The following is a 23,764-nucleotide window of genomic DNA, read 5'->3' as shown; positions in this document are numbered from 1 at the left end:
CTCTTAGTTTGTCCTCTCCAAATCTAATTTTACATGCTGCTTTTACTAGATCCTTGAAGTTAAACGAGCCTGGTTTTGTGCCCACACATTTTGCAGCACCTCAGTAGACAATTCTCCCCGCTTTAATCATTTCCTATTAGCAGTCTCACCTGCTCAGTATTCTTCTAAGACCTACATGATTTCTAAATAAATGAAGCTACCCTTAAGAGTGAACAGAAGATGGTTCTCTGGTCCTTTTGCCTATTGAAAGAGTGCTTCTTACTGCCACGAGACGCTTCTGGATTGTAGCTACGACTATGGATTTCTTTTTGTTTTTCTTTGCCTTTACTCAGAATTATTTTCCTAAGGAAATTTTTGTCGGGTCAGGAAGAAGTGCAGTCTTCCCTAGACTACACAGAAACAAGTCTCGCGTGCTGTACATCAGGCTTTTTGTCAGAAAAGTCTCAAGTACCGATGATATCTGACTGTAAGTGGAATCCTGTCGGGATCGCTTTGCATGTTCACTGCACCCGTCTGTCTGCTTCCCCTTCCAGCTCTGCAGAGGGACCTGCAGCAGTTGAGCCATGTGGTTACTCTTCTGGAGGGCCTAAAATCCTTAGAATTGCTGCCGGCCCACACTTCCCTGCTCTTCCCAATCTCTACATTCTCATACAGTGACTAATCCCAAAGAAGTCAGTCTTTAGTTAATCAAACTTACTATTTCAAGAAATAGAAATACAATTTTTGAAGTGGAAATTAGAAGTGACTTTAGAAATAAAGGAAATAAATGATTGTAGGCTTAAGCCCAAGAACTTCTATGTGTGAGAAAGGGAGGGGGGCAGCTTTTTTCCACACCCCCCTCCAGGACTGATGGGCACCTCGCAGGTTTTTCCCTTTGCCCCTCTGGGACCGAGAGCTGAAGGATCATAAAGTGGGAGCACAGCCCCTGTTCTTCACAATAAAGCAGAATTTGCTATGCATCGTTTGTTCCTAATTGTTCACTGTAGGAAAGCGCCATTAGCTGCTCAGCACCCAACAGATGTCCGGTGGTTTGGAGAATCCAAACTGCGCTAACATATCCCTCTCCCTTTCTTTTTTAGAAGGTTGAATGGACATTAATTGGTCTCTGCTGTAAAACCAAACTATAACACTTTTTTATGCACTACTGCAAATACCTTGCTTTTTGTCTGAATACTGTTTCCAGGAGATTATTGCTAGGTGTCTGCAGTACTAGGTACCATGTATGTTTGGAATATTTGGGAAATCAATTGTCTTTACGGTTGGTTGTCTTTGTCCCCATTTTTGAAGGAGACTCAATTTAGCTGTTTGGAAGGAGTGGAAAAACCAGTGTTTGGACCTACAGCAGCAACATAATACTCATTAATATTGTATAGATGGGGTTACTTCCACCTCTGCTGTGTATGAATGGTTATAAGTAATAGGAGGTTTAGAAATATTTAATCATACAGTCCTTACATTTTATATATATTAAATCTGATTAGCCTCTGCTAGACTTTGAGTAGCAGCGTCTGGGATAGGAAAACTTGAAAACAAGCACCTCACCTATGTTTAAAAAGCCTCTTTTTCGAGCCCAAGGGTCAAAGTTGCTGAGGCTCTTCATTAGAGCTCCTCTTTGCATTTTACTTTCTGGGGTTTTATGCACCCTACAGATTAGCAACAAAGTTCCAGATGGTTTAAATTCCAATAGGGAGTGCTAAACCTTTAGTTACAACTTGTGTGACTTCTTTCGTTTAAAGCCTTTTTGCATTGCCGTGACAGAGCGTATCCTGCCGATCAAACTGAGCGGGAGCCTGGTTTAAGAAAGCTGCGGTCACCAGGTTTCACCATCGGGAATGTGTCTGTTAACACGGAAAAGGGAGACTTTACGAGAGACTGAACTGTGATTCTAAATATTCAAATTATTCTATTTTGTAAGTAAAAAGGATTTTCCACTAAAACATCAGTGTTTAACTTGACATCTGCCCTGTCTTGAGGGCAGAAAGACACCCTGGATGCATTCAGACTGTTGGTTAAGGGTCCCTTGACAGAAAGGGACGGGGCACTGGAAGGGAACGTTGTGAGGGCAGGACAGGAGTGAAAAAGGGAAAACATTGAAGTGAACAATGGCGAGTATTCAGCCAAGCACAAAACGTGAAACTATGTTTTTCTTTAGATGTCCATTCATTGTTAGCAACAAATACTTTCCAAAAAATGCATGAATGGAGTTCTTGCTGTGGTAGTCTCCACAAAACCAAAATATTTACTAGTGCCTTGGTAAGTTACAACTAGAGGCAAGTGTGTTTCTGTCCCTGCAGGGAGGGAACCTTGTACAGCTTTTGCATTACCAAAGACTGCTGCTATGGCTGGGTTCAGAACGGGAACCAGATTAACCTTGATTTCGTCGCTTACAGTAACCGCTTTGGAAACCAGGTGCGGGTTTGTGAGGAAAAGGTATTTTGTTGTATTAGGCCAGTCTGGTACGAAAGGAGAGGTGGCGGAAAATGGACAGCATGGGTCCTACCCTTGCGCACGTCCAAACGTCCAAACACTTCTGAAGACCTGGAGAAGCTGCTGCTTCTCAGGCCAGGCAGAGTTTGCAGCAGGTAACTAATGTTTTCCGGGTAGGTTAAACCCAAGGCGCTGCCATGTAGGCCTGGCCTAGTCCTTCAGTCCATTAAGCCGTTATGAACTTACCTCTGAAAGGAGCTGACAAACCCTTTGTTGGATTTACCACACATTTATTCTACTTCTTACGCTTTAACTGACAGTTAAGGGGACTGCATTTGCTCCACAAATGGAATTCTTATACGGTGTGCCCACTTCACAGTATTCAGCTATTAACTAAAAGAAATCCATCGAGACAGGGAGAAAAATTTATTTCCTTAGAAAATACTTGTATCTCTAGAGCCTGCATATTTTATCTAATTATCTTAGATTTCAGCAAATGCTTTTGGACACCAAGGCCAGAAGTAAAAAAGAACGCTTTTTACTGTGTTGTATGTTTCCTGTTTTCTGACATTCATGTGTTTTTTAATCCTTCTTTATTCAGAAAGTGCTCTGTTAATTGATGCTGCGGTTTTGGTGTACTCTATGTAGGAGTTTTCTTGAGTTGAAACAATTACAGAAAGCTGCAGATTTAACTAGTCTGCAGTGGTATCTCCTAGAATGGCACTGGAGGGACTTTGAAAAAGAAAAAAGTGATACTCATGCGTTAGCATCAGCAGAACAAAATAAAAACTCATCGAAGACCAGGCAATGGAGTATTCACAATTTCCATTCACAAATCTACTTGCGCAGAATTAGGTGGGATAAGCCGAAGGCGTGCGCGCACCAGAAAGGAACAAAAGCTTTATTCAAAACAGACGTGTCTGTTGGAATGTGGCAGGACAAACCAGCAGACTGCATTAAACCAGTCGGACTTGATCCCCAGAATTGAAAAAAATTTAATACCCATTCTGTGGGTTTTTATATCTTTTGGCCCTCTTAGTAGTATTTTTCAGTCCATAAAAATAGTAGGAAAGATGAAACTGGTGTAATGCAATAGGAATATAGCATTTGTTTATTTACTTGTTTCTAAAGCACAAATGGCACGAAGCGCTCGCCAGGGCAGTGGCTGCATGACCTCATGTCCTGAAATACCTGCGTCTTGTGCCAAAGGGGTGAAGTCTGGTACAGTCGGTCTGGGGCAGCTTTCTGGGAATAAGTTTTACTAGTCATATACTGAGGAAGGTAAGCACGGATATTCCCATACCAAAGAATAAACAGACAGGTACCTTGTGTTACGTGCATGATCAGTAAGAGTCCTTGTGGGTTTCCCTGTTATTTGTTTCTCCCGCGTGTATTTGGAATACCATCTTTCAAGTTGTCTTTCCATTTGGTTTCACTCCAGATGCTTTTGCTTTGAGATGACGTTAAAGGTTTCTTTACATCCTTAATTTTGTGGCCTGTATTAAGAAGTGGCCTTTAATTCCCACCGTAAAATGCCTTGAGTAGAGTATCTGAGCATACCCAACGGTGGACTTCTTCCGTTCTGAGACCAAGTATAAAGATGCAGAAAATGCTTGTTATATACTATATGAAAATCTCTTCTCCCCACACTGTATTTCCAGTAGTTTTGTGTCTTACTAGAATTACTTGCTCATCCTCCTCCCAGGAACAAATACCATGGCATCAGGTTCTCTGAGGTTATTCCACATGTTTAAACTCTGCAGCTGGACAGGTAGCACTGTTTGTACTGACAGGTTTTCTTTCCAAATTAAAAGATACAGCATTGCCTTAAAACTAATACCACTTCTAAGCAGTATTTTAAGCCAGATTAGTTGAGGTGCGTATTTACGTAGTAATTACAGGTTTACTTGAATGCAAGGGACCTTGCGGCAAGGTATGTGCTAACGCGCTGCGAGGCTGTTTACCTGTTACTAGAGAGATTTTTTTTCCTTTGTCATTAACAGGGAGGTTTTCTGTTCAGCCCTAGTCCAGAGTCTGTAGATGGGAGCCCAGGGCCTGCTGGGATGGGGTTTTACACTTGTGCTGTCCTTTTGCCCTTCCACTGAACTCTTTTCATTTCAGTCATGAGCAAACAGTCAGTGCCTGAACTAACAACCCTGCAATCCTCCAAAGCACGCCTCGCTTACAGTACCAAACAAAGGGAGGCCCGCGTGGGCCGGCCCAAGCCAAGGAATGCAGCTTCGGGGTTCTGCTCCATAAATTTAACCAGCACGACAAAAAGGAGATAATATGAGCCTTCGTGATGATCTGAAAGGGGGAGGTTTGTGTCCCATTGATTGCGGTCTGGCCTATTGCCAGGCCCCGAGCCTGACCGACAGTTGAACCATATCGTTAAGGCGTGTAATACAGCTCAAGTCTTGTACAGCAGCCAATGAGTACATATCCAGAGGGCAAAAGTTTATAAAGAGTTGAGGCTGTCCTGTTTAACCCTCTCACACTGCATGTAATATATACTGCTGCCATTCAGAAATAGTCACATTGCTATTAAAAATGTAAACCTTCAACTTTCTTTACTTGGAAAAAATACATGTGTGTCTGATTTCTAATGTGCAGCAGATTTATAAAGTGATCTGAGAAAAATATGTAAAACTGATCTTTTTTTATTTATTTTTTTAGCAAAAAAAAATCCAACCCACTTTTTTTTCCAGTACTATTTTATTCATAGTTACTTTTTTCTTCAGGGATGTCTTCTGGGTTGTTCTGCAAACTCTTTGATACAGATGGAGCTATTTATTGCCTTGATGTCACCTCATTTAGCATGTGGCTGGTATTTTTATAGATAATTTTTTCACCTAATGTTGCTGTTAACATGTGCAACACTCTTTATCGGGTCTGTAAGTACAGCCAGCTGATTTGAATTGTTCCTGTGACTCCTAACTTTAAACATGAAAACAAACTTTCTGAGTATCTTTTTGTTAGGCGAAGTTCGTGCAGGACTTTGCTGTGCCTGTTGCAGCCCTGGCTGTACTAACTACCCCTACCAGTGAGTGTCCTGGTGCTGGGCTGGGGCTCCTGCTTTGCTTTTTACCCCAAGGAGAGGATTTGCTTTCCCAGAAAGATAGGAGTACAATAGGGAAACGTTTCTGTTACACTCTAAGCATGTTACGCTTCAAGTAAAGCGACTCTGCAGTTACAAAGGGGCATTGCTTGGCCAGCATGGATGGGTTTTGATGGAACGTTATAAACACAAGCACAGAAGTAAGATTAATACTCTATCATCTGCTACGTTGCCCTCCTGTCAGCAGCCTGTGTTCGTAAGTTGAGACCTCGCGCTGTGCCCTGAGACCTCTGCCTCCTGAGACAGAGGAACGTTATGGCCCTGGGCAATTTAATGTTCACTAAGGCACGTTCAGCGCATGTTTTTTCAGATAGTTGTTTGCAAGAAATCCCCGCTAAGAACCGTATCTTTTACATTGAATCAGAAGGTGAATGGGCGCATTTTTCAACAGGCTTGTGAGACAGGAAAGTTTAAGGTGACAACTTCAGTCATCACTCTAATCAGTACAGGAAGGGTCTGGGAGAAACTGGAAACCGAGATGGCAGTGTGACATTTTCTTAACTTCTTAAGTTTGAGGACACCAATGTGTTTGAAAAAGGATTCGTTTGCTGCCCAGCTGTTAGTCAGAAGTGGAGCAAGTGCCCAAGGGCTGACCACTGGCTGATGCACAGAGTATGGCTGGTGTAAGTGCCACACAGGTGTCCCGTACACAAGCACACACAGCTTACGCAGATCTCGGATTTGTTAATATGAACGTCGTAAGAACGTGTCCTTCGGGCGAGTACATCTGCTGCTCTGCTGCTTTTAAAGAAGTGGTGCTTGATGTCTTCATTAAGCTCTCCTCAGCCTGCTTTTGAATTTGGAGCCTGACGAGGTGAGACAGAGTCATAAACCCAATGAATAGTTTTCAAGTTTGTTTTGATCTTGTATACGAAAGGCAGGGGACGGGAGAAGAGCTACATCTCTGAGAAGCTGGCAGGAACGACCTACATGATAAACAGTTGCTTCTTCAGCATGCTCTAGTTCTCCTAGAAGTGTACTGGGTCAGATAAAGGTCTTCAGCATCTGAGCTGGTAGATCCCTCAAAAGAGGAGGGATTTGACTGTAAGTGGGAGGTTTTAACCCCAGGCACCATTTATTTGCGTGTTTCTGCCTGAAACTAGCATTTTGGGAACACATTTAACAAGCACAATATATTCCATGCGTTTGCTGGAATAAACGGTGCATATAAGCTTCCTCAGATATGCAGTCAGCAGGGAGCTGTCTGGCTCATGATTTTACACATTCTTGCATCTAACTGAGACATTCTAATGCCAAATCCAACACTCGGACTGACTGCACTGCGTGTGCATTTTTAACACACCTTAAAAGCATCTGTGTGTCTGAATCGGTGAACGAATTCCGTCACAGAGCTGTGCCAAATCTCTGGGTTCAGGCATCAAGTCTGCCTGAAAATTATCTGCCTGTTGGGAATTGCACCCCCAAAGCCCAACACTGGGAAGGAGGCAACTGTACTTACCCTTTGAAATACAGCGTTACTCTCTGCCAGAGGAGTCGCAACGGAACATGAAATCCCGATTGCCATAGGCCTTTCTGAAATGGGCCCAAGTCATTTAACGTTCTCAGAGACGGAGAATTAGCACGTAAAAACTAATGCTGGCTGTCCCCTTATGCTCAGTAAATGCAGGGGACACTTCCTGCGTATCACAAGGGTTCAACATTTGAAACCAAGTACAAAGTAAGTACATCAGTGAGGAAAGGAAAGTGAAGTAGTGGATTTTTGGTGTTTTGCAAAGGTGTGATATGAAATACAGGCCATATCAGAAATGGCATACGTTTGTTTTCCTTGTTATCCTTACAATGACTGCATCATCTGTAGTTTGTTGCTGTGATGGCTGAACTTTTAGGTTAATTTTTAAGATATACGTTGTTTGGCATTTAATTGATTCTGGCACTTCTGAGTACGCGTTACACTGTGTCCTCCCTTACGCATCCAAGTACTGTCTCTGCTCTGTGTTCTGTGGAAATTATGTGGATGTGATGATGATACAGACGGCTGCAGGTGCAATTTACTGTTGAACTCGAGCAACTGTAGCAGGTATTTTAGTTGTCATGTATTTAATGATAGATGTAAGGCTATTCCTCCTTTCACTTATCAGATTAAGTCCCTTCTTAATGTCTGAAATGCACCGAAGCCTCCTTAGACAAAGCACCCCCTGTATTTATGAAGCAGACTTCTTCCAGAGCCAAGAAAGTAACAGGTTTGATATTATTTCTCCAAAATACTAGCAGCAATTGAATTGGTTCATAGGCTTATATTACCTGCCAATTTTCCTTTGTTTGAACTAAGGTTGTTTTATAATTATTTCAAGGGGATAAAAATTGTTCCCAGGCTGAAAGTCAGTATGCCAAGTTACAGCCCAGAGCAGGCTTTTATCAATAAATTTTATGCAAACCTGAAAAAACAAGTTTATAATGGAAACACTGACAGAATTTGAGCTATACCAGAACCAGTAAGTTACTGCTTTAAATGGGTTGGAATGATGAGGTTGTTAAACTGGAACACCTTTATGAATGCGACACATTGATGACCGTTGCTGGAAGTTTTGGCAGCAAGAAGTGGGTTCAGCTGAAGAACATTATTAAGGGCGGGGGGAGGGGGCTGTGGCCAGAGAGCTCTCTCTGGAGGGCTTACAGGGGTGATTCGCACACCAGCTGGACACCTAGAATGGACGTGGGGGTTGGTGACAGCAGGTGAAGTCTCTGTGAGGAGCCTCTTCCACTAAATATTGGTCTCAGATGCCAGAACTGCATCTCCTTGCACGTAGAGCTGGTGTTTGTGCAGGATTTGGGGTGTCCTTGCACTTCCACTTATGGATCAAAATCTGTGTAAATGCTCGAGTTGGGCTTTGTGAAGAGATGTGGAGTTGCCAGTGCTGCGCTCTTACCCAGACAACAGATTAGAAATTCCAGAGATACACAGTTTAAATGAGAAGTAGTAGTGATTGCTGTTTCCGTCATAGGGTTTTTCCTTGTTGCTTTTTTCTCAGAAGTTGCTAAATTTCCTGAAGTTGTTTTACTCTGAATAATAATTCTGGGTGTGATACTAAGGAAACTGAAAGATGTAATAGGAAAACCACACACTTTTGTTGATAACCTTTAAGTGCAATGTTTTGTTTTCGCAGACTATCATCTATTGGTATACAAAATGTGATACCTTCTGACTTTTATTGTTTTAATGTCAGAGCAATCTGGGTACTCTTCAAGGAAAATTTTTTAGGTTGGAAAGACACTCAAAGATGAGTAACAGTTACTGTTCTCAAGAACACGGTGTATTTATGCACCTCAGCAAGAATCGCATCTAAACCTGACGGGGGTAAAGGTGTAGTGAAGGAACAAGGTTAAAAGGAATTCCGTAAAACATCTGATGTCTCTTGTAAGAGTTTTTTTCAATCTAAGCTGGTAAATAATTACCATTGGTAATACCTGAACAGCATCGACGGGTCAGTGATCTGTTCTACTGCAAAACTACTGGCTTAAAACTGGTCAACTGAATCACAAGAATTCTGTGAACTGTTAAGCAAAAGCCAACCAATTAACACTGTTAACTGTTTTTAGTGTTGCATGCAGCCATCTGAAATGAGATTCTCCAGTGTTCAGCTTTGTCTGAACAGCAAGGAACTGGAGTGTGTGCCTCAACCTTGTGACACCATTTCCAATCTCTTTGTGTCTCCATTCAGCAGCACTCTTCCCTGCTGTGACTAGTAGACGTGAGGGCATTTCTGTCTTGTGTTGCCTTTGTGTGCTTATTAAAAAAGAATCAGCAAATCTGTTGAGTGCATGTTTAATGTAACACAGATGTGGGCACACCACCGTTCATTCTGCTTTACAAATCTTCAGCTTTTTGCATTTCATCAGTGTTGCTTATTATTTACAGAACGTAACTTGAGACAGTAGAACAAATTTTTAGATTAAAAAAATCAAGTCGTGTGGAATGTTTTTAGCTGTCCAGACCAAACAGACCAGTTTGCCAAGGGGCCGATGGACTACATCAATGCAATTTATGCTAGTTCTAGTGGCACTTAGTTGAAAAGCAGCTGACCTTCTTATCACTAAGATGAGAATTATCTTTTATCACCAGGACGAATGTTTTAGTGTGGAGGCGCAGTGGGGACAATAAGCACTGGACTCTTAAGTACTTCTTCCATTTAAAAACAAAAACAAAACCTAAAAATAACTCACAACCAAACCCACAACTCAGAAACTGCCAAGCCTTCCAGAAATTCACTGTGGTGCCTAGTACTTCTGTAGTACTTGTCCTTTCTACCTGACCTGCTCCTAAGGCAGACGTTAGAAACCGATGTTCACTGATGGTCTGGTTTCTACAGAATAGGTCTGATTAAAAGGCCCTATTCTTTCCTCATTTTTACAGTTAGCCTTCCTTGCAAAATTTCGGATATCTCTTCTGGTGGTACTACAGCAGGAGATAGCACAGATGAATGTTTATCCGAAAGATGGTTAATGTAAAAACCATTATGCAGCATTGTTGCTCACTCCCATAGGGATGGTTATCTAACCTTCCTGAATGCATAACAGGGCAGCGTCTAAATAAAAAGTTATTGATTGGCCAATAGTTAATTAAAAACTACATGATGCTTCAGACATTCATTCTTTAAACTTGTCAACAGAAGCTACAGGTGCTGCAGAGAGGTTTAACAGCCAATGGGGGGTGTCTTGGATAAGTGAAATTTTGTCATTTTACTGCTTTTGAAAGTTAGGAAGTAGGACAGACAGCAAGACGTGAGTTGCACTGGTTGGAACTCTTTAATTTCTTTGGAACTTTGCCTCAACATTCTGCGTTTCATAAAGGCAAACACATACCTTTGTTTATTAATTTGTAAGAATCTAATACACAAAAACAGACACTTGTTCACCTCTGGTGTAAGTTCAGAAAAGTGACAATACGGTCATGTAACTGTACCTGGTACAGATGGAGCCTGTTTATACCTAAAAACATGTAAGGGGCAGGAGAGGGGACTTGGTCTAGAGTCCTAATACTTAACAGTGAAGTTACAACCACTGCATACAGCTGTTACTCCATGGAATAATTTTAAGTTGTACACAGGTTGTGGAAGTCATCTATTTACCTAATCTTTAGGTTATTCTGATTCAGAGAAATGGTACCACTGGAAGAATATAGTTTTAAGACATTGCGCTTTTTGCAAATGAGGAAAACTAAGTACCTTCATGCAGCAAATGGCAATTGTCATACTGGCGTTTTTTAGCTTGGATGCATAATGCTGTAATTAACTAATGAAATCTAACCAAAACTAAAGCAGTGCAGCAGGACAGGTAAAGCAGTGAGAACATCTGTCAGCAGAGGTAAAACTGAAAATTGAACTGGTAACATTTTACCGGCACTGTTAATGACAACATTTGTTATGGTTATTAAACGCCTGCTCTGTTTCTCATTCTTTTAGTTGGAGAATTTCCACTCTTCATTTCATCCTCCCTGCTGACAAACTGACTTTCCATCTTAGCATAACCATAGTTCAGCTGCAGCGAAGTCAATAGCTTTTTGTCTCTCCTGAAGATTCTCTCAGAAAGGATCGGTGATAAGCCCTACTTCTGAGACACTAATTTGTTACACAGGTCAGGGATGTAATAATCTCATTAACAAAATCAGAACTAACCAGATAGTCATAATGTATTAATAATTTAAATTGGCTGATGTTTTTCTCTGCTGTGCTGGAAAGCCAGTGTCTTTGGCTTCTATACCTTGTTTGCAAAATACATTGTTCATAGCAGCCAGAGCAATGACAGCTAAAAGACACCGAGAGACCAGTCACCCAATGGGGAGCAGCAAAGATGATACTAAGTCATGAATGACACGTAAGAGATTCTGTTCCAGTAACATTCACTGCAACCGAGAAGGGAAGGGGCACAAAATAATGTCTGTCACCATGAAAAGGCAAAGGTGTCAAAGACTCAAAGGAAAACAAATTTTTAAAGGGTGCATGGGTTGCAAGTCTGGGACAGGACTGCTGAAAGGGAAAGGTAACAAAGAAACAAGGCTCCAGAGAAAACATCTGCAGAAAGCAAAGCTTAGAAGGCAAGTACTCCTGTGTGCTATTGCCAAGCAGCTTAAAAAGAAAATGCGTTGTTACATGGGATTTTTTTCCTGTCTTTTGATCAAAAAGGATAGAAGCAGGTCATTGTACAGGATCTTCACAAAGCATCAAGATGAGAAGTAGAGAGCGCTGATCAAAAGTGGTGCCTTTGGCTTGGAAAATTACTAACAGCAGTAGCCTGAAAGAGATACGAAAAAGCATACGGCAGACCCAGAGTGATGGTGCTGGGAAAGGACAGAATAAAGCAGGGCTAGGCAGCCTGTAACACAATTCTTCAGGGGTAGGGCGTTCCAAAAGCTTAAAGGAATTCAGAATATTATTTTTTAACAAAATACTGCTAGGGGAGGAACCTAGCTTGCAGTTCTTTAGCACTGTGGCCAGTACCAACCTCTGATGTCTGTTAGGCCACATGTGTGTGTCTTTTATTATTGTCATTTTTTTAATAGACAGTGAAGAAAGGTAAAGTATGCTACACCCTACTACAGAGACTCTAATGAACTGTGGATTTTTCTTTTGTCTTAACTGCATGTGCCTATTTCCATACCCCTTCAGTTTTCAAACTACTGACACTGTCCGTCAGTGTGAGCTCTCTCTAGGTTGATCCACTCTTGTTTTCTGTAGAGAGAAGAAACAGTCAAATCAGTAAAACTCTGCTGATAAATCATCCCAAAATCTGCAGACAGTGTAGTCGATTTAGGTTGCTCTTCCTCCTTTTAATTTAGTACACTGCCCCTTAATTGCAGAGGAAAACTCGAGACATTTCTTTGAAATGTGTAACTTCCAGATGAAGTATTACAGAATCTACATGCAGTATTTGTGAAGACCTTGTATTTTTAAAGGGTTTGTCACACCTCATATTTCAAAATAAATACAACTTTGTATGCTGACAGGTTTAAGTGGAAGGAAAAGTGCTGCTGCTGCACTGTCATGTCTCTGCATCTGTTTTGCACGTAGGACACAAGCGGAGAGAGTGAGAAAGCCGCGCTGCTGTAGAGGACCTCAAGGGCTCTTGCCCCACTATTCAGAAAGTCAAGCAGAAGGACAAGAACAGCTGTTCAAACTGACTGACAACATCCAGGATGAGTTGTAAGTACTGACTTACACAGCTACTTTAAGTAGTTCTGTTTGCTGCCGTTCTATCTTCATGTCTTTGGGGAAGGAAGAGGGACTAAAACTGCTTCACACGCACACACATGCACATACGTGTTGGTTGTTTTCTCTTGGTACTAATTAGCAGCAGAGCATGAGCAGCTGATGACTTCCACAGTGGCCTGTCCCCCGGCTGTGTACAAACATCACTGCAGGTGCCACAGGGCTCCTTTGGTTCCCTTGTTGCTAATTGCCATTAATCTCGCATCACATACAGACTGGGAAGGAACTGGAGTTTGTTGGCTCCTGCTCCTATTAACGCCCCTGGTCCCTTTCTATCATTACGAAAGATAAATCTCATTAAGTTTCTAACTAATCATTAGTCCCTTTATCATGCATAATACATATCCAGCCTCATGTGCACTGATAAAACAGGTGCGTGTTTTAACCCTGTACTCTTCTTCCTCTGTAACACACGTACAGGCAGAACAAGTACCTCTTCCCTTATCTGTCCCTTATCGCCTGTTTCTCACAGCACAAAGCCTGGTAGAGGGGCCAGTAATTCCGTGATAGCACGGACCTGCACAGGGAGCACTCTGAGGGGGCTCTGCTGTAGATGTGAGAGGAGCTAAACCGGATGTCTGTGGTACATGTTATTCCTAAAATACAGCTGAAAGCCATGTGCCACTCTAGATTGTACCTTCAGCTGCCTGTGAGGAAGAGTTTGTCATGTGCCACTTGCTTGTGGCCCTGTGATCTTACACTCTCATTACCCTGTTTTCATCTCATTTAAGGGTCTTCATGCATATACAGTCTGGCTTTTAGGTAGGGAGAACGGAAAGAGAGAAATTTGTGACCGAAAAAAGTGAACTTTTTGCAGGAGTACCCCATGAGCAGATCAGTGCGCTTTTGTCATCGAGTCACACTGTTCATTCACTGTGACTTTCACCATTAGGAACATTATTCAACAAGAGAACAGTGTTTCTGTCATGGAAAATAAGTACAAAATTATGCCTCTGACTTTTATCCTAGTATCATAATCAGAAACACATTTAAAGACCTGATTATTTGCATATTTTCCTTCAGAGTTAAATCCATAAAAGGGGGTTTAATACCTTGCTCTACTGTTCTAACTAAATGTTTCCACATTTTTTTCCAGTTAGGCTCACTGTTTCACTTCTGGAAAATATTGTGTAATTACTTCCTGATGTTGTTAAAAAACCCACAAATTCTCCAGAGATCTACTTTGTTCTACTGGATCATGTTTCATTTAATTTTTCATTTTATTAATTTGAGATCTTTTTAATAGTGTAGAAGTATGGGTTAAAAAAAAAGAAGTACTATCTTGAAGTAGTATCTTAAAAGGTTAAATACCTGTTTTGTGAACTAGACACAGAGAAGAAAGTAACAGTTGGCAAGAGAAAATGGGTAATGATGCGTGACTCAAACTTAGAACAAAATGTAGAGCTTGCACTACAAATTAGCTAATGTTTCTGTGCTCCACCATTAAATCATTGACCTCTGTTTCCATTCCTCAAAATATATACATGACACCAGTAAAAATCTTGTATGGAAAATTAGATCTATAATCTGTTATTCTTATGGAGGAAATACAAACCCACGGTCTGATTACCCAGTTGCTTCCACTGACCTGTATAGCAGCTTTTAGTGCGTCAGTTCTCTCCGTGGATGTCCCCCATACAGTGGGCTGGAACACCATCCATCAGGGAACCGGCTGGTCTGCTTTTGGGGGTATACGAAACCTTCTCAAGTTTCTCAGCTTTGCTGTGACAATTGCTAAGGACAGTGATACAGCATTAGGGGTCGCCTTTTTATCTTCTAGCCCTGCTGGAAAAGAAGCAAAGAAGCCAATGTGGCAGCAGGTTTCTTCTGGTTCTGCTTCTAGTGGAAGTCTGACCCAAGTCAAAGCCAGAATCTCTGAAAAATACTGTACTTGCTTTTATGTGCCTGTCCTAAGGAGCAAGACTATTATTCTGCAGTCTATAATGCTGCTCTGTTTTAAAATTAAGTTTTCTATGACACTTCATAAAAATATCAGCCATCCTACTTAACTTACGTCAAAGGCAAAACCTTACCCCAAAGTGTTTGAACTCTGATGGAAAACTGAGGGACAATTGCTAGTTTCACTACCTGTGTTAACATTGTCTGTCACCTATTTTTTTTTTAAGCTGAAATACACTTTTTTTTTTTGTTTGTTTATTTTGTTTTACTTAAAGGAACACAATGAAATTATTCTATCCCGTAGTTTAATCCAAGGTCAGAGCTGAGAACAGCACGTTACAGGCCTTCTTTTTTATTGGATGGCTGCGCTCTTCTCAGCACTTCAATGAAAATCTAAGTTGTGCATCTGCTTTTTCCAGGTTTTGGAGGCAAGGGCATTTGTCAGCTGGCAGGGCTAGGAGGCAGAGGGCAGGGAAAAGCCAAGTTCAGTGTGGAATACCATCTTTCAGAGGACTATTAGTAGAAAATTACTGGAATTATTCTTTTATACCACAAAAAGAAACTGTGATCGACCTCCTGAAATACTTTTGGCTATTAAAATTCCATTTATAGCTATGGGTTTATTTGGATATAGCTCAGAGAAATTGTGCAAAGTGTTACTTAAGTGGTGTTGGTGATGGTAAGCTTTTCTGATCGACCAAGAACTCTTAGTACCAGCAATCTTCACTGATTTCAAAAACAGTGGCGTCTTTTGCAGAATGCATTAGGACAACAGCAAACAGATCTGTACAAGCAACGGGTCAGAAAATAGTACTATTGAAGCTACCTGACAGCATGAGAATCTTATTTTACAGATATGCTTCAACTGCTGTGGGTTGTTGACAGAGCATTCTTTTTAGCATTCTTAGTTACGATTTTGTACTTAATTTTCTGAATTTTTCAGTATTTTACAAAACCCACTAATGAGATTCATTTCAGTAGTAAATCAGAAGTGGAGAAGTGGGTTTGCATTGCTTACTATTTTTTCTTTCACACATCAACCTTTTCAGCCATCATATTTCTCAATATTCCTGACTCACTCTTTTCTACCTCTACTATTCATCACTCGGACTAATCTCTCTGGGGAAACCTGCTCGCTGCTTAACCTTTCACCCCAGTGTTAAACAGCTAATTTCTCTTTTCTAGCTACTGATCCAGGCAGCAGGTTAAACTTGGTTTTTTGTTTTTAAAGGCAAGGGAGGTGTGTGGTAAAAGGAAGCACAGTAGGTTTACAATGTGTAGAAGGATAATGCTTTTGTCATAAATGTCTGCAAACCTTTCACATACTGACAATGGAACTAAAGTTAGTTACAGTTAAACTTCAGTATTAGGACTTGGAGTGTTCCAGTGCAAGGAAATTACTCTTCTTAACCCTTGTTAAAGGGTATTTTTATATGCCCTTTTAATGTCCAAAGCTAGAAGCCAGGCATTTAGTACTAATAGTTGATTTACAGCATGATCTTTGTAACCGGGTGAGAGGGTACTTCATCAGCTTAATTTTTTTTAGAACAGCTTAAATTAAATACAGATGAATTGTACATGTTATACTATTAGTTTTTCTGAAAGACTTCTAAAGGTCACTCAAAACATACCAGGTGAGGACATTTGTTAGTTTACTATTTTTAGCCTCAAGTGAATATTTTTTTTCTGTTTTTCTTCTTTGCAGCTTCATAGCAGTGGAGAACATAGACAGCTATTGTGTTCTCATTTCATCTAAAGCTGTTTATTTCCTGAAGAGTGGTGATTACACAGACCGTGATGCCATCTTCCTAGAAGTCAAGTATGATGATCTCTACCACTGCCTTGTTTCAAAAGACCACGGGAACGTGTATATACAGTTGACGAAGAAAGCTGTTAATACAAGTAGTGGTGTAGCAATGCCAGGCCCCTCCCAACACAAACCGATGGTAAGGACCCAGCACCTATTGTTTCATTCACGCAGGGGTTTCTTTTCCCCTTTATGCTGAAAGTGTTTGTGGTCATTAGTGTTTGGTTTCCTGTGCTGCATAACAATGAAAACTTTGTTCTGTCAGCAGTGAAAACAGCTGCTGCTGAAAAGGTTTAGGTGACAATAGGATTGCTCCCTGAACTCCTGAGAAAAGTTGAAAGCAAAATCTAAAATATTCCCGCAGGCAGAAAAGTTATAGTAGGAAATGTGTATTTACCTGAGAAAGGCTTTTAACTTTACAATACGTACATGAAACATAAGTACTTGCTGCCTATTTACTCTAGTCTTCTCCTCCTATACGTAGTATATTTTTTTTTACTGCAAAATGTCTAAGATTGGAAAGAGTGTTTATGTCATGCATGTACAAGTTAATTGGAACTCTCACTTCTAAAACCCATTACAGGGTTTTTTTTCTTCATTACAGTAGTTGCTCAGGGGTCTGTTTTACAGGCAAGGTTACAAGCTCACCTCTGACCCGTCAGTTTACATTCCAAACAGACAAGCCAGATAAAAGGTAGGAGGGGAAGCAAAGGAAATAACTTCAAATATTGCAAGATGTTTGTGCGCTCATCCTAAAATACCTATCTCTATTTACCTGTCTCTCCCTCCCTCACTTCTTCATTACTTCAGCCTCAGCACTGAGAAGGAATCTCCACTGAAACATTTCTGTTCTTTACAGGGGACTTCAAACCTAATCCCTTCAGTTACTGAAGTAATCAAAAATAAATATATTCTGCTTTAGACGATAGTAGTACCACGTTAAGAAAAATCACGTTTCTCTTTGCAGGTGAAAGTGAAATCTGAAGATATTGCAGTAAAGCTATCTCAAGAAATAAACTATGCAAAGAGCCTTTATTACGAACAACAGCTGATGTTAAGACTCAATGAAAATCAAGAACAATTAGAGCTGGACTCTTAAAACCTCTTCCTTACTGCCAGAGTGAACTGCAAGTATCAGTCTGGAGCCGATGGTGTTCTGTGACTGCAAAAACTACTACATGGGAAGCAAACTGTACGATTTTAGTATTTAGCTAAATGGAATCATTGTGCATAAGAAAACAAGTGAGGTGGGCTTTTTTTTTTTTTTTAAGCATTAGTTGTATAACAAAGATATAGTTGAAATGCATTTGGTTCTGGGAGAAGCCCTGTATTTTGCTAACATGTATATATGTAAAAGTGTTTCATGTAAATAAGAAAGTACAGACCAGGGTGTTGGTATAAATAGAAGTCTGTTTACTGTGTAAAGAAATTAAAGGAGCTATACTGAGTCTTACTGCACTACCTGAAACTAGCCATTCTCTCTCTTTTTTTCTTGAGAAAACTGATTTTTCACAGTGCAGGAATGTAGATAAACGTTTAAAAAAAAAAAAAAAAAATTAAGAGTTAATTGCAGCTGTTGAAGCACAGATGTCCTGCAGTTTGGAGCTTCAACACTGTGATTAGGGTGCATTGTTTGGGGTTGGTTGTTGGGTATTTTGGGTTTTTTCTTAAATCACGAGTACAGCTACATGCATATATTCCTAGTGTTCCCCTGAAATTTCATCCTTGTTTTTAACCAAAAAAGTAAAAAAAAAAAATGAATTTTGTTAAATACTGCAGTGACACTCAATAATTCACCTTTTCAGTAAATTAGAAAACAAGAAGCTGATTCTGTTTTGAATACAGCACTCAAACCTAGCAAAGTCTGCACCTCTGAAGGCTCCTGCTTCTAAGTTGTTTTTAAAAGAGTTCAAGTGAGCAGCCTTGGAAATTGAAAGCTTTTAACTTCACTTTTTTCCTTCACTGGGATTGAGTAAGTGTATATATAGTTGGCCGGTTCGCGTGCAATTCTGCTAGCCTTGGCAATGCCGGGTGGAGGGAGAAGAAACCATTGCATCATTTGTTTTCATGACAACCTCTTCAAAATTAAACTTTTTGGAATAACAAAAATAACATGCTTTTTCAAATGGTGTACATTAAATCAGTATTTGTCTCATCAACTTTAACCGAACTGAAGAATGAGGAGTGAGTGTACTTACATACCTTCATTCACAGCGACTAGGAGCTCTCAGCCACCACGCTGAACAGCTGCACGCACGATGGCACTTTGCTGTGCAAGGTTCAAGTGTGAATACATACCTTTCCTAAAACTGCTGAGTAACCTAAATGCTGGAAGTGTTCATTTTGTAAACCTTTGACTCAAAGGAAGGAGCCCACTAAAGCTTTATTTTCAACTTAGTTTACCTTTTAATATCTTTTCATAAAGGCGTACAGGAATATTTTTAAACTGAAGGTCAGAATTAAACTGATTCTCAACTCCTGTAAAGCGAAAGGCAAAGGATTATTGTATAAGGAGAAAATGTGGTATCAGTAGATGTGTGTATGGTCTCTGACTGGAAATCAAAATCCGTAAAGGTCCATTACGCAAATGAAACTGATTTAATGCATCACTTTTGTATATTTCTCTGTATAAATTTTTAAGTAAAATAAGGAATTCAACAAGTGCATTGGCTCAACGGTGCTTTAACACGTCAGTCCTGTTGGACTCTGCTACTGAGACCCCCTGCTTCTCTCCCCTGTAAAATTCTGTTTTAATGCAGCAAATATCTAGCTGCTAAAGATGGTAAGTAGATGGGGAAGGAAAATAAAAAGTAGTTCACAGCTCTGTGTTGAGAATTTACACGAGAGTGGCCTGAATACTTAAGTTTTGTAACAATTATATAAGGAGCTGACACACAAACACCTAAAAAGTAGTCTGTTACCTGAACTCAGGGAGCTACAGTACATAATGACTCTAATTTATGTATTTTTTTAAATTTCTTTTGGACTGTGCCTAACCTGTTTCTTTGTCGATAATGATTAACCAGAACATTGTTTAAGCCTTTGAAAAGTGTACCTACTGGCCCAGACAGAGCATAACTGGCTTAGGTTATTCCAGTATGTTACAATACTGTTCCCGATACTGTGCTCCTCTTGAGCGTGGCGGCTGGAGCTGCTCGCTCGTTTAGAGACGACGCGAAGTTTTTCTCCTGAGGGTACCCCCAGAGTGCTGCTTACAAGGAGTGATGTACACACACAGCTGATAGAAGCATATTGGCCTCATTTAGCATTCCAAACCAAATTGAATCAGAACTTTGTGTTTTTAAAAGTGCAAATGATGTTATTTATTGCTGTAACCCAACTAATTTTATAAAATTTCAGAACTCTTACTGTGGACTTCCTATTGCTATTGGCACTACTAACATTATTACTCAGTGAATAAATATAACTTTCAGATTCCAGGAGCCGTACTCAAAAGTAGTTTTCAGAGGATGTAGAGAGTAAGTGCAAGTCTCCAGCTTTCACTCAAATTCTTAAGAACTCAAACACAAGCTGTAAGCAGACAAGACAACTTAATAGTTCCATTTACCAAATTGTGCAGCGTTCTTCAGATTTTAAGCCTTATGAAACAATATGATAAAAAAAAATAATTCTCCATGTTTTGATTGCTTTGTCAGATACAGGGCAGCAAAACGGAAGTTTGCAGCCACAGCTGTGGATTTAGGTCAGAACAGAAAGGACTTTTGTAGTTCTGCTTGTCCAGAATTGCTTCTAGACTAAAATGACATTGCCATCTGTGTTCTGCAGATCTTGCACATTAAAAACTTGCTTACCTAATTCAGTCACAAGTCTGTCTTATTTTAGTGACAGCAGAACACATGGGTCTGGATAAGTGTTAGAAATATTAGGATACATTTTTTTCCACATAAAGTTATATTAATACCTAAAGTGCAGTAATTTTTTTTTTCTTTAAGTATATTGCTTGACTGAACTCTGGCATTGTATAGCTTGGGTAGGTGACATACTGTGAGGCATTACTGTAGCACAAAAGCATTTATCAGCTGTGCTGGTCATCCAGTTGTGTAAGAAAGCTGTCTGAATTTTATTTTAAAATATGTGCTTTTTTATTTTGAGGTTTAAATAGCTTAGCATTTAGATTTCCCACTCTTAAATGACTTTTGGAAAAGTAGACCATCTAAAATGCAGATTATCTGAGAATCCAAGTAAGAGAAATGCAGTGTAAGTCTGTGTTTAACCTGCAGTGGCAACCGGCACTCCAGGCAGTTGTCCAGGTTTTACCTCAAACACTCTTGAGGGCTGTTCTGCCACTCAAGAGGCATGTGTCTAAGAGAATTATTCATTCCCATCCTCTATAGTAATTTTCTGTTCCTGCAATTAATAGTTTTGCAAGCTAGGGCACATGAAGAGTGTGGGTGGAATCAAATTATTACACTTCTCCAGAATTATGGTGAAATAACTCTTAAGTCAATAATCTTTATTTTACATTTCTTCAACAGCAACTCCAGCAAGAAAACAAAGTTAGTCAGAGTATGCAGAGAACAAGTCGTACGGTTCTCAGCAAAATATAGGTAAAAATCAAAGGTAACAGGCTGAAGTGAAGTATTTCTACCTCAGCATATCTCTGCATGGGTTCTAGGGCTTTTGAAATACCACCTGCATTGTTGATGGGTTATTTAATCTATTAGAGTGTGAAGTTGAACAGCTTTCTATAAAGACTTGATCCAAGCGGCATGAAAAAACATTGTCTTCCCCGAATTGTATAGCATGCTAAAGAGAGTGGGCAGAGGGAGAAAGCTGTGTTACCATCTCTCATCAGTGAATTCTTTCCTCCCCAGCTTCTGAAGTGTGAAGATTCTGAATCTGCTTTCATTGCTGCAGCAGTTGTACCTCCTCCCATGAAACCAGGCTAAGGCTGGTAAGCACACTGTCTTCATAAGGCTTACCACTGACCTGTTTCCTACAGTGCACACATCACTAGGTGATGACTCCTCTAGGAATAACCTTGCTTGCTCTGCTTCTCTTCTTAGAAGACCATCCTCTATTTGCTAATCACAATGATTTCACCTCTGGCCACCTGGGTCTGAAAAAGCACATTTCAAGGAGTATGCTCGCTTCAGGTTATAGGCTGCTGCAAAGATAGTAACAAACAAACAAAAAAACACCCACATCAAAACACATTTTAATTAAGGCAGCAGTTGCTCAAAATCCACTTACACAGCTTGGTTTCTTCCAAAGAATAACATTGTGCGTGTGTGTGTATGCTTATATACTTCTTTAATACCCACCCCACCCCAAATAGATGTAATATACATCCATACTCCTACTTTTTTTTATTTTTAAACTTATCTTGAAAAGTGATGGCCACATTCCAAATTATTCTTAAGAGGATAGTTGTTACAAAGAAGGAACAGAGTCTTATTTTTCCTGGGGTGGGGGGCAGTGGGGAAGACACACAGTAACACTATGCCCAGAGCTTTGGATTCCAGCCTGGACTTCTGTAAAATTCAGGCTTGGCAGTAGGCTCTTAACCAGTACATGTTATGATACTTAATCAAATGTAGGGCTAGGACCAAAACACTTCCAATTCCCCACTTGTATCATTGGTTCAACTTTATTACAGCCTATTTATTACAGCCTACTGGTAGTTGGTCCAATGCTCTGCCAGCCTTAAAAAGGGAACTGGGACAGCGCAAAGCCATCTGCCTCAATAATACCATAAAGTTACCTAGCTGAGAAAATGTTTCATTAACAGAGGACACATCAGTTTGACTGAACCGTATGCTTTTCATAGCTATCAGCAGATTTTCTGAAGTGGGAGAATGTGAAGAAAAAAACCAGCACCAGATGTGTACAAAAAGCTGGGTTCTCGCACTGTGACTGGCTTCGCACGTGTCTCATAGATGTAAGAGTCCAGTCTTAATCACATGAAAGAAGGCTTGCCAAAAAGAAAAAAAAAAGGTTACTCATTAACCACTGACAAATACTGGGGGCGAAAAAAAATTTTTTTTGCTATGCTCCTCAGTAGAACTACAGCACATTCTAGTAGAGAAATAAAAATAATCTTGGAGCAAAATGCAGTTACATAAGAGATGCATGCCTACTGCATTATATCAATTCTATTAATGCCTGTTGTACAGTTAAGTTGCCTCAATGCAATCAGACTCCAGAATCACAAGGGTTTTTTGGTTGGGGGTTTTGTTGGTTTTTTGTCTGTAGCTGACAGGCTACTGCCCAAGCAATGTGCCCAGCACAAAGAGTTCTCTCGCTGGATAAGAATAACCTTGCACCTCAGGCCTACTCTGGTCTGACTCAAAAGTACTAAAAGGCCATGAGAGAAGTAAACAGCTTTCATGTGCATTTACATTTAGGATAAATGGATGGGTCACACAAAGGACAAGGACTGTGTATGGGAGCTACAGAACAATTGTTTCTGCACACTGAAAATGCCAGCAAAAAAAAGTCCCCTGGATGGTGCAGCTGTAGAGAATTTTTAACAAATAAAAATCTGTCATACCAACTGTCCCTCAACCCACAGCAACAGCAAACATTTGCTTTGACCTGGGAGGTGACTCACCGTACCTAATGACTGTTTCTTCAAGGCCCTTAGCAAACAATCGACAATCAATCAGCAGTGCAAACCACTGGATATTAGAATAATGTATCAAAAAAAAATGGTGCCTGCATATAGTTGGGGGAGAGGAGCAACCAACCTTTTGCAGGACAAGACAACCCCCCACCCTCACCCCCCCAGCCTGATTTTAGTAAGGTCAAGCCCCTGACACAGCAGAACATACTAGGCAGACCACCACCAGTGATGTTTTCCCTCTGCCAGTGTGCAGTTCTAGGCCCTTTGAATAATCCTTCCTGTGCCAATACATTTTTCAGGATTTCTTTTAATCTCAAAGTATGGAGGTGCCAGAATATGCCTCTCTATTTGTGGTATAACAGCAGTTGCACTATGGCCCTTCAGGGGATCCTTACACCCTGAGTTCAGGCAGGTATATGTACAATACAAGAACACGATACTGTATATAAATGGATAAAATTATTCTTTCTGACCTAGTCTGGTATAAAGCTGATCTCCAATCATGCATTTTACTTGCTACCTGTGTTAATTTCCTCTAATGCTTCTTAAGGGCTTCTCTAATCTGTACCAGCCTCAGTATGCAATGGCATGTCAACTGGAAATTTGACCACCTTGTTAGTTTTGTGACAGGAGAATCCGTTACTCACAGTGAAGCTAGTTACTACTTGCACATTTTGGTTCACTGACACTAATTCCAACTGCTG

The 23,764-nt window shown here is 40.4% G+C and overlaps 1 protein-coding gene across 3 annotated transcripts in view; it reads left to right on the top strand.

The window, feature by feature from the left end:
• The window catches only part of VPS13D (vacuolar protein sorting 13 homolog D), a 99,508-nt gene extending 81,172 nt beyond the window's left edge, over positions 1-18,336 (top strand). For all 3 annotated transcript variants that reach the window (XM_074161607.1, XM_074161606.1, XM_074161605.1), the window contains 3 exons: positions 12,571-12,702; positions 16,373-16,613; positions 17,442-18,336. In XM_074161607.1, coding sequence (XP_074017708.1) covers positions 12,571-12,702; positions 16,373-16,613; positions 17,442-17,573 — 505 coding nt within the window. In that variant the 3' untranslated portion in view covers positions 17,574-18,336. The remainder of the gene's footprint in view (positions 1-12,570; positions 12,703-16,372; positions 16,614-17,441) is intronic.
• Positions 18,337-23,764: the final 5,428 nt, after the last annotated feature.

Source organism: Numenius arquata, chromosome 20 (genome assembly GCF_964106895.1).
Source record: "Numenius arquata chromosome 20, bNumArq3.hap1.1, whole genome shotgun sequence".
In the NCBI taxonomy this organism is placed as follows: domain Eukaryota; kingdom Metazoa; phylum Chordata; class Aves; order Charadriiformes; family Scolopacidae; genus Numenius; species Numenius arquata.
The sequence above is the reverse complement of the archived record's forward strand: the minus strand, read 5'-3'. Positions and strand labels throughout refer to the sequence as shown.